The 11,874-nt window shown below is 50.2% G+C and overlaps 1 protein-coding gene across 1 annotated transcript; it reads left to right on the forward strand.

Moving 5' to 3' along the window:
* Nucleotides 1–341: 341 nt before the first annotated feature.
* Nucleotides 342–7,828, forward strand: LOC144946731 (forkhead box protein Q1-like). The gene is made up of 4 exons (XM_078875861.1): nucleotides 342–680; nucleotides 2,078–2,208; nucleotides 2,417–2,500; nucleotides 7,744–7,828. Exons 1-4 carry the CDS (start codon nucleotides 342–344, stop codon nucleotides 7,826–7,828), a joined length of 639 nt encoding a protein of 212 aa, XP_078731987.1.
* Nucleotides 7,829–11,874: the final 4,046 nt, after the last annotated feature.

An 11,874-nucleotide genomic window follows, 5' to 3' on the forward strand; every position in this document is an offset into this window, starting at 1 on the left:
GCAGGCGGTGCAACTGCACCGGTGGGGGAGGAGGCGCAGCGGCCCAGGCGCCGGGTTATGCTGACCCGACCATAGTGGACATTTGTGAAAACGTGCATAGCTCATAGGATTCCTCCAGTCTAAATAAAGATTCTGAATCGGGAAGAGTAGGGGACGGGGTGGAGGTTATGGGAATTGACCTTGGGGTCCCCCGCATTGAATTACTTGCACAAGGGAGCGGCATGCCAAACACGCTACAGCGCTGCTCAAACATCACCAGTATGATCAATACTATACGCCACCGGTGCATCATTACACCTTGACCTCTGACCTCTGCGTGCAGGTGACAGGGAGACTCCATCATGGACAGCGCACAAGTGAGCGTCATCGCCTTCGGGCCCACAGCCGGAGGAGTTGGATGTGGAGGAGGTGTCGAGGATGACGAGGAGGAATGCGGCAGCACCTCGAGTCCCCTGAGGCGCGTGTCGCGCCCTCGGGGCGCCTACACGAGGAGGAACAAACCTCCATACTCCTACATCGCTCTCATCGCCATGGCGCTCAGGGACTCGGCCTCGGGGAGACTCACTCTGGCCGAGATCAACGACTACCTCATCGCGAGGTTCGACTTCTTCCGGGGCTCCTACACGGGCTGGAGGAACTCCATCCGGCACAACCTCTCCCTCAACGAGTGCTTCGTGAAGGTACGGCGCGGCATGGTCGGTCGGTCGGTCGCTTTCTCTGCTCTGCAGCTCCCATTGTCTGGAACTACTCCCGAGTTAATAGACAAAAATACACGATTTAGCATAAAGTAATTTTAAACTCGAGCGTTGAGGCGATGCTCATCTCTGATGTTTACAGCCCTTATAGCCGATGATGGAAATTCCACATTCCTATGGCGGGAGGAGCGCGTGCATCCATTGGAAAACCATCGTGTGACTTCCGCATAGGTGGCACTTATTTGATCGACCCCGGAGGGAGGAATGGGCCGGGTGAACGCCCATCCAGGAATTGAACTCACAACTTCCCATTGCGAGCCTCTCACTGTGCCGCTGAAACACTTGGACGGACATAGCAAGTGCGTGTGAGCTCGGCCACTCTCACGATTGATCTGGGCCCATCGCAGCCCAGACGGTCACCGCATCGCGTGGCGCTTTTAGATGCGCTTTTGCGACTGCCTGAAACGCTCTTCCTTCCGATATTAGGAAGCCATTGGAGCTATGCACTTTTAAATCTAAATTGAAAACTAATTTCTTTAGAACTGTTTTTTGTGTGTTTAGTTTGTTGTCCTTCCCCCGCGCTTGGCTACGTACGGTGCGAAAGAAGTTCAACATACATGCAGTAACACCATCATCTCCGTGCACCAGTGTGCGTGCCAGCCATGCTATGGCACCGACCACAGGCACGGTTGCCACTTGGCACGAGTCGTCGATTCATTACACGTTGTGCACGCACGGCCCGTTGGGCAGTCCGCTGGTCAGTGGCGATTGGTGCCAGACCGTTTGGCTCTATGTGGCAGGAAACCACAGTGCCTGGAGAGAACCCACCAACGCATAAGAAGGCACACCACGTATAGATTCATGAGCCAACATGCCACAGCCCCACAGTCTATGACACACATTACGCATAGTGGTAGCCCATTATCCATGCTCAACCCCTGCTTGATTTTCGAGGTGTGATGGGATTGGGTGAATTGTGGGTGAATAGGGTCACAGGCTTTCATTATGTATGGACGTTGAGCTTCTTTTACACCGTACGTAGCCAACCATGCCAATCCAAGGTGCGGGGGAAAGACAACAAACTTAACACAAAAAGCAGCTCTAAAGAAATGAGTGCATAGCTCCAGTGGCTTCCTAACATTGGAAGAAAGAGCGTTCCAGACGGCCGCAGTAGCGCATCTGAAAGCGCCGTGCGATTCGGTGACCACCGACTTTGTTTCAATGGCCAGCCAAGTCCGTCGCGAGGGCATGACACTAGAGAACTAAAAGTCTGCACCGATGGGTTCACGAACCGGGATTGAGTGCATAGTGAGCGATTAGCGTCACAAGCGTTAGTTCTGATGATCATCTCACGGTGCCAATGTCTTCTTCGTGTGCCGTAGGTCTTGCGGGACCCGTCCCGGCCCTGGGGCAAGGACAACTACTGGATGCTGAACCCGGCGAGCGAGTATACATTCGCTGACGGCGTCTTCCGGCGCCGGAGAAAGCGCCTCCCCCGTAAATCCGACGAGCTGTACCTTCCAAACACTTCCTCCTCCTCTTCCTCCTGCTACTTCTCCTCCTCCTCCTCCTCTCCACCCTCGTCATCAACATCACCATCGTCACCATCGTCGTCGTCGTCTTCGGCATCGCCGCCGCTGCTGCTGCCGCTTTCCATGGGCGGTTCGATGGCCCATTCCCCGGCCAGCCCCCGTTCTCCTGCACGGCATTTTTTGCTGAAGCCCCCGTCAACATCATCAGCAGCATCAGCAGCAGCAAGATCGGGAGGAGCAGGTGGAGCAGGAGGTCTCGGCGAGCATCAGAACGTCAGGAAGACCTTCAGAAGCGCCTTTACTATCGACAGCATCTTAAGCCGGCCGGACCGGGCGACCGTGGAGGTGGTACGCTCAGACCACGAGAGGTTCGGCCTCTCCTCGTCTCCTCTCTCATCGTCGCCATCGTCGCTGTGGCTGCCCGCCGTGTCACCTCCTCATCACCTCCTCCACCCCTCGCCAGAGTGGGGGCTCCTGATGTATGAGCTCAGCCGGTGGCCGTGGATGATTGATCAAAGTCTCGCTGCTGGTGGTGTTGTTGGTGGGACTGTGGGTTCGTGTCACCATGCGTTCCCAGCTGCGGCTATGTGTTAAGCGGCTACGGTCGCGTTCTTTGTCTCTTTGTTTCGTTTGTTTTGTTTGTGCAACCGTTGTGGCAACATCTTTGCCACGGTTTTGCGTTACGGGGTAAACGATTGACGCAGGGACAGACAGACGACGCGGGTAGATGGACAAGCCCGAAGATACACGAGCAGGAATAATAGACTGACTCGAAAGTGGATAGATGAACAGACAGACCTGGAGAAACAGCAGGCAAAGAGAGTCTGTGAGAGAGGCAGAGAGAGAGAGAGCAACTAGGGGTGAGAGAAAAGGGAGAACGACAAAGAGGAGGGAGAATGAAGGCGAATTAGAGCAATAGCGATGCGGAGGTGGAGTGGTTGGCGCACTGCTCTTTAAACGCGGGTGACCTGAGTTCGATTCTCAGCCACGGCCAACATCAGTGGCGAGTGATATCAGAACCAGTCCTGGGCCCACTTCACGAACCCATGTGAAGGGCTGCAAGTTGCTCTTTGCCCGATGATGTTTGTCTGCAGGAGGCACGGGTGGCTCACAGGTTACAGCTCTCAGCTGACACTGCTACATTTGTGAGGCAAGCGCCGAGTGATTAATCCTGGGTTCTCAAGTGCAGTGAGTTGATAGTGTCTCAGCACGATCACCAGCGACTACACAAATGCAATGAAGTGATACTGCACTTAATGTGGGGGATACATTCTAGGAATCAAAAACATCGGTTTGACTGTCATCGGATGAGCAATACCTCTCGGTGGCAGGGAAAGTGGGAAAGTGCTGCCTATCCCCCTACTGCGTGAATTAGTGAATCTCAGACGTAGCTCTGTAATGTCCGCTTCTTCCGCGGGGCTATTCGTTCTCTGGCTCGAAGGGTCGCACCGCTCTGCGGGAGACACGGATGGCTTCTTCACGACAACAATCCGACAGACACCACGTTGAGGCTAAAACTCGGAAAAAATCACAAAGTAAGAAATTTTCATAGAAATAATAATGTGTATGATAGAGGAGCGTCAGACAAAAAAAGTAGTTCTGTGTCCCAAGTATATAATCTTTGAAAATACCAACTTATTCTATGGTAGGGTCACATCTATCACACCCTTGTATAAATTGAATGTACATAGTCCCTCTAAAAATGTGTCGAGACCACGCACGCTCAGCGTGTCACCCATTGTGTGTTTATAAATACTGTAACGGGTTAATCGTGGACGAATTGTCTGTGGCTTAAAGTAAAAGCCTTGACGTAGGTATGCCGCGTCCGTCTCGCGCGCCTTAGTTTTGGCTATTTGTGTACAGGTGAAACCAGAGCAGTCATCAAGGTATATATAAATATTAAGTGATGTCAGTGGAAGTCTTGTAAATATTAGGGGACCCTTGTCTCTTCTGACAAAAGCTCGTCGTCTATTAGCGGGACAATTCAGCCCCACATACCCCCCGCCCCCCCCCCCCCCCATGACGATTTGATGAACTGTTGATGAACCATGATGACGATTCGATTCAAGAATCGATAATTATTTTAAAAGTTACATTGAACTGTAACCCCTCCGGCGGCTGCAGCGATCATGTGAACCCATTACTTACGATGCATACGAATCGAAAACCAAACTTAGATTCTTCCTACGAATCGATACGAATCGACGAATGGGTTCACCGTTATGCCGACAATTTCTAAATAGCCCCGACAGAAACAGCGGCTAATATCGTATTGATGAACATTCCTTGTTAAGTTAGAAGCAGCGGGGCAATGCCATCACTTGTTGCGGATAGTTAACAATGCGTTATAATTAGTTAACTTGGTGGTTGTACTCGAAATCTTCATGATAGTAAGGCTACCAGACGAACGTCCATTTGTTCTGGGTGAGCCACCCAGAGGCTGGGCAGCCCTACCTGATTAATGTGCGCCGACGAAATGTGTGGCAGTCGCTGTGAAGCTTGTGAAATGTGCTCAGAAGATGATGCGGTTTTTATGCGCACAGATTGCACGATGTTTGTGATTATAATTCTTTACACACTGCAATTGTTTGCAAAGATGTACATATGTTTGTGTGTATATATACAATAAAACGTGGATCATGACAGTACTGCGTCCTGTTCTGAGTTTGCCCTGTCCGTCACGACATCTGCGTTTAAGTTTTAGCAGCAGTGGCCAGTGAGAGAAGGTCACGGCGTGGCAAAGTCTTCATCCAGCAGTAGATAGACGATGTCGGCTACTGCTGCTGCTGCTGATGATGAAGAGGGTTGAGTCGGTGGCCAATTGATTGGCACATCGCACACTATAAACCCAGGAAGCTGGGTGTGATTCCTGGCGACGGTTAACGTCAGTGGCGAGAGTTATCTGAACCGGCACTACGATGACCATCGGCCCGTCCCTCCGTACGCGACCATCCTTTGGACGTGACTTTTACAGGGGTCAGGATAGAGAAAAGCAATAGATAACACGCAGCCAGCCAGCCAGCTAAACTTTTTCGTCTTCTTCATAATACAGTGAATGGGGGCGCCGCTGTTTTCAATGCCATATTCGCCGACACGTGAACCCGTGACACGCAAATATAGTGTACACAAATATAGTGTACACGAATATAGTGTACACGAATATAGTGTACACCAATATAGTGTACACCAATATAGTGTACACAAATATAGTGTACACCAATATAGTGTACACAAATATAGTGTACACCAATATAGTGTACACCAATATAGTGTACACAAATATAGTGTACACCAATATAGTGTACACAAATATAGTGTACACCAATATAGTGTACACAAATAGAGTGTACACAAATATAGTGTACACAAGTATAGTGTACACAAATTTAGTGTACACAAATATAGTGTACACCAATATAGTGTACACCAATATAGTGTACACAAATATAGTGTACACGAATATAGTGTACACGAATGTAGTGTACGCTCCAACACACAGCGACGCTTTACACAGGAGACGTGAATCGATCTAATCACCGAATCCATGCATAAATTCACCTCGAATGCAACGTATGGAAGAAAACAAATCTACGAATTGGAGCCAGGGTTGGTGGATCACGCAGAGATTAACATCCTAAAGCAGGAACCCTCTTGAATCAGCCACACTTTCGTGGATAAATCATTGGCATCCGTTAACATACACCCGCGTATGATGCTACTTCGTGTGCGGGAATGATCAGGGCTCTCGGCTCACTAGGTCAAACCCCAGAAGTCGTCACAGCCATTCTATCATACTATGGAAATGCAAAAGTACTCATATTGATATACTGTCCCCGCCACGGGAACGTGGAAATTCCACCACTGGCTCAGCGAGTGATCGTTTGAGCAGGTCGACATTGAATTGTATCGCAGGGCAGCACTCTCTTATGAAAGGGTCTTCAAGGCTCAGGCTTTTAATTTTAAACAACGGATATTTAGCTGCTACTGTCATCGTGACGTTAATCATCTCCACTGGGGAGATAAAATTAGTGCGTACCAATTTGTGGCACTTCAACGCCAAGAATAAAACAACGAACTGGCTCTCGTCACGGAAATGTGGAAATTCCACAGGACCGCCAACAATGAAAATAAGCGATGTGCTATTACTAAATGGCAAGTTGTTTTAATGAATGCATATTGCCTGCGATAACAGATGGATCATAAACGTGGACATTGACAAAGAAGGTGGGGAACGTAGGCTGAAAAGCGTGCAAAGAAGCAGGGAGTAATGTAAGTTTGGAGATACAGAAAGAGGAAATCACACACACGGATCATAGATCATAAGCAGATGAGAGATGTAATATCGACACTTAGGAATATTGATTGGGTTTGAGCAGGACACACCGTGGCTAGACGAGATGATGGGCTGTCATCAAGACTATCGACGGGGTAAACACCCCCCCCCCACCCCTTCCCCACAACGCACATCGGGAAGATGTAACAATGAAATCAGCTCGATAGTAGATGCGTGAATCGTTGCATCGCGAGGCAGTGCGATACAGTGCCAGCATCGGGAGGACAGGCCTTCATCCAGCAGTGGGTAGATCATGGCTGCTGCTGATGGCGATGATGCAGACGCTCGCACGAACTCACGCAGAGGCTGTAACGAGCAGAGCTCGGCTCGGAATTACTCGACTCTGAATGACTCGGCTCTTTTGCTGTTTGCCTCCGCAGTGTGCGCGCGCGCGCGAGAGAGAGAGAGATAATAAGGTCGGCAAGAAGAGACAAGCATCGTCGTGTTCCTCTCGATCGCGTGAAGTGTCCACAGATTGCCGCGACAAGTTGCCTCTGATGATGCTGCCGATGAGTCGCATCGCGTGCGCGCCACGGGCGATAAGATCGCGGTACCGTCTGCGGGCTGCGGGCTGCCGAGATGAAGGGAGACGGCCACGGCAAGACGCCTCGTGTCTTCCTGCCGATCTTAGACGCCCCCCGCCCTCCTCCTCCTGATCAGTGTAGAGCCAGGAGCATAACGAGCGTGGGGGTGCCTTCCCCCCCACCCCACGCCGCCCCCCCCGGGTGGCCAAAGCTCCTAGTGGTGGCCCCCTCGACAACCACCATGAGATTTGTTTTTAACAACAACATTGGGGCCCCCATTTGACCGATTGTCGCAACCCCTGAGCTGATGATGTCGTTGCTGCGCCGCTGTGTAGAGCACCACGTGTGCGTTTCTCTGCGGTGTGCTGTCGGGTCGTCCCGCTCGTTGATGGGAATGCTGTCCGACGTTTCGCTCCCCGTGCTGGGAGCTTCTTCAAGTGTGTTGTACACTTACCATGGGCAGCACGACCTTCTAGAGAACAGTGGTTGTTAACATTTACTGCAGCCTTGCACCCCTATGGTTCTCACTAATTGTAAATGTATAATGTTAACAAATACACAGGGTTTGATGAAACAGAGTATAGTTACATGCCCGTGATTAATTTGTGTTTCGATTATTTACAGTCTAAATTTTGTTTTGTCATTCCTCGCACCCCCAGAAAGGGCATCTCGCACCCCCAGAAGGTGCGCGCACGCCAGGTTAAGAAGAACCCCTCCGTATTTCAAGAGCCGCAATGCAAGTGATGAACGCGAGACGGTGGTCGTCAAGAAACAACGGCGACACGGAGCAGCGGTCCTGAAAGTGCCGCGGGTTGCCGACCCCTTGGTCTAGAAGGGTGCATCATATCAACAGAGTCGGCGCAATACAAGGACACTCTGGAGTGGGCTCGACTTTCAATGTCTCATCAGCACGGTCATGCTCATTTAAATAAACCATTGCTGGTGAACGGGTCGATGTTTAACGGCTCGGATCATATCTGTTAGAAACGGGCGCAAGTTCGACGCAACAGGAGCGGATGTGTGCTCCCCTCCGATGATTTCGGGTCGTGCCGCGTGTTGATCGGAATGATGTCCGACGTTTCGCTCCGCGTGCCGGAAGCTTATTCGCGCACGTGGAGCGAAACGTCGGACATCATACCGAACAACACGCGGCACAACGACGGGAAAACACATGGGAGAGATACACGGCAGCCGTATCACCCGCACCTATGCATGACACGTGTGTATTTGTTTATGTTTCAAACGGTTTGGGATGCCGTCAAATGTCACACAAACAAGTGTAAGCGTTGAGTACGTATGCCTATCTCCTCTCTCTCTCTCCATGTGGGCAGTAGCCTCCCTCTCCATCTCTCTCTCGCTGTGGGCAGCGGTCCTCTCAACGTGAACAACAATTGAAGAGAGATGAGTGATGGTGAAAACTCAAAGGCGCATTCCACTTGAGCCGCGGGCGTGCGATGGAAAGCACACTTGACTTTAAGGCGCGCGACAGATTGAAAGGCGCACAATAGCAGCGATTTAAGAGTTTCTATTCACTTCCAACTACTGCGAGGATACGAGCTGTCTCGTGCACTCACTCCCAGAAAGCCGCTGGGCAGATGGCTTGTGTAAGAAATACGATGTTTGTTTGTGCGGAGACAGACGGATATATGCGCGCGTCTGTCGCGTGGAGGCGCGTTGCATACGCGGTGGTGGTGCCACCTGCACAGGTGTGGGTCAGCTGTCTGTGAGCGCCACGCAGTGACTCACCCGAAGAATGGTCACGACATTTCTCAGGTCCAAAGTTGTTGCAACGACTGTTCTACTATTGGTGGGCGTCACACCAGCGAGATGTTGAACTAACTCGCTGGTGTGCAGGCGGTCGTGGGTTCTATCGGTAAACCCCGTGAGTCAACCCATGCAGAACAGGGGGAGAACAACAACCAAACTCAAGGCACCCAAGGCAGGGAAGTGAACTCAGGCTCTTCTTGCTACGAAGCACAAGTGATTCCACTGCGCCACCGAATATCTTTATCTGTAGACATCATGAATATCAAACATTACAGCATGTCTTTGCTGCCCTTCTTTAAGCGTAAGCTCGTCGACGTGTGTCCAGGGTGTTGTTGTTTTTATTATTCGACATGTCCGACGTTTCGCTGCACGTGCTGGAAGTGATTGTGTGGAAATGTGGGACGTCATCCTGGATGGACAACGCACGGTCGTCTCACCTGCACAGGTGAATCTCCTGTAGAGTTGAACAAAGACGAAACGATGATTGGTTGCAAATGAATTGAATAGATGTCCCTTAGCCTCAAAAGCAGTCCCCAGCATAGAACAGAATTTCTTTGTATATGTTGTACATAGAAGTCACTTCAGTATACGCTACGCTCTTCCACGTTTACCAATTCGCTCTCATTCAAATGCAAATTAACACGTTCTACGCAGCACGCGCCGGATGATTGTTAAACCCATCCCACGTGACGCTTTAAGCAACCAACGCTGTCTGCGTTAACGGAGCCGATTCAAATTAAGATGAGGTCTGGGTGTGTGCGTGTGTGTAAACGTCTCCCATGTTTTGTGTAAACGTGTTCCGTGTGTGTGTATACGTCTCCCGCGGGTGTGTACACGTGTTCTGTGTGTATGTACACGTGATTTGTGTGTGTGTGTATGTACACGCGTTCTGTGTGTGTGTACACGTGTTCAGCGTGTATATACGTGTTCCGTGTGTGTGTGTATGTACACGTGTTCAGCGTGTGTGTGAATACGTGTTCCGTGTGTTTGTATGTACACGTGTTCTGTGTGTGTGTAAACGTGTTCCGTGTGTGTGTATGTACGTGTTCCGTGTGTGTGTATGTACACGTGTTCTGTGTGTGTGTATGTACGTGTTCCGTGTGTGTGTATGTACACGTGTTCTGTGTGTGTGTATGTACGTGTTCCGGTTGGAAACATTTAGGCTGGCCTGCCTACGATCCATCCTGGGTTTAACCAGGCTGGATTGTGTGAGGAGCTCACACATCCTTGAAAGATCTGGGCAAAGTCCCATCGGTGAGCTCCTCCGGCAGGCAAGGCTGCGTTGGCTGGGTCATGTAACCCGCATGCCCAGCCACCGCATGCCTAGACAGCTTTTGTTCGGCCGGATCGAGGGGGATAAACGGGCGCGGCACGGGCTAGAGCAGAGATGGAGTGATGTGGTACAGGAGGACGTGGAGCTGAGTGGACTTGCCGATGACTGGTACCAGCGGTGTCAAGATCGGCCTCAGTGGAGGAGGCTCGTGAAGGACGCTACTTGGGCAGTTGGAGGCAGTCGCCCTCCAACAACAACGGAGGGCGGAGGAGCGACGCTCACAACAAACGAGCGGAGCGCCGGGTGGCTAAAGCACAGCAAGTTGGTACGGTAGGGGGCACAGGTGGTGCATCAGCCAGTCATCTCGGTCAGTCGACCCGTGGCACCTGCTGGGTCTGCCCCGTGACCTCCTGCCAGCGGGCGTTCGACACTTCACGTGGCCTCAAGGTGCACTTGGCCTGGCACAAGCGTCGTGGTGACGTCACCGCCACTTAGTGGCGAATGGCGGTTGTTGTTGTTGTTCCGTGTGCTTGTATGTACACGTGTTCTGTGTGTGCGTGTACACTTGTTCCGCGTGTGTATGTACGTACTCCACGTGACGTAGGCTATACGCGGGATCTTTGTCTTTATTAACCTTATTTCGCACTGTACGTAAGCCAAGGCCGTTATTATAATATAGATGTGTGTATATTGGGGGGGGGGGGACACCCCCCCCCCCAATATATTCAAATATGCTCAAAATGACCCCCCCCCCAATATATGCTATAAAATAAATTTCTGTTTATATGATTGTGGTTATGGTTATACTTTATAAATCCGTAATCTCTGCCATTATATACAATGAAGCAAGAAAAGGTCAATTAGAAAAACAGCAATGTAATGCAATACACTATTAGACATTATTGTAAAAAATTAATAAAAAGTCCATCCCATGTGTTAGTGAACTTTTAATATTTTAGGTAGGAAATTAGTTTTCAAATTTAGATTTATTTTTTCTGGGGGGGGGGGGGGACCCCCAGACCCCCTGAAAGATTTGGTCCCCCCCAATGTTGACTCCATGGCTACGGCTTTGACGTAAGCCAACCGTGTTAATCGGAGTGTGCGGGGGAAGGGCAACAAACTAAATAAAAAAAAGTTCTAAAGAAATTAGTTTTCAATCGCGATGATTTAAAAGTGGATAGCTCCAATGTCTTCCAAATATCGGAAGGAAGAACGTTCCAGACGGCGCACGATGTAGTTGACCGTCTTTGTTCGATGGCTGGACAGCCAAACGTCGGTGCTGCGAGGATGACCTGAGTCTGCGTGATGGCCCATGCTCCTCCTCGTCAAGGGACGTGTTTAACCATCATCCGGTGCGTGCAGTGTAAACCCATTCGATTTGTATTTGAATGTGGAGGGGTAACTTGGTGAACGCGTGGTGGTGGTGGTCGCGAGGACAGGACGTTTGGGAAACTTGCCGCTGAGTCGATCATGGTTTGGATTTGAACTTCTTTCGCACCGTACGTAACCAATCGTGGTAAACGGAGGTGCGGGAATAGAATTTCACCACGACTGCGAGTTATTTTGCTCAAACTAAACCTAACTATTTTAAATGTACAAGACAATGATAAGTTTAATTTTGAGAGAATGGATACATTTCCGGAAATTAATTAATCTCGCGTACACATTGTTCATTACACGTTTAAAAAATAGCACGTCTTTAAAGCTATAACTTTTCATCTGTATGCAACGAACACCGCTATAACTTCGC

Source organism: Lampetra fluviatilis, chromosome 42, assembly GCF_964198595.1.
Source record: "Lampetra fluviatilis chromosome 42, kcLamFluv1.1, whole genome shotgun sequence".
In the NCBI taxonomy this organism is placed as follows: domain Eukaryota; kingdom Metazoa; phylum Chordata; class Hyperoartia; order Petromyzontiformes; family Petromyzontidae; genus Lampetra; species Lampetra fluviatilis.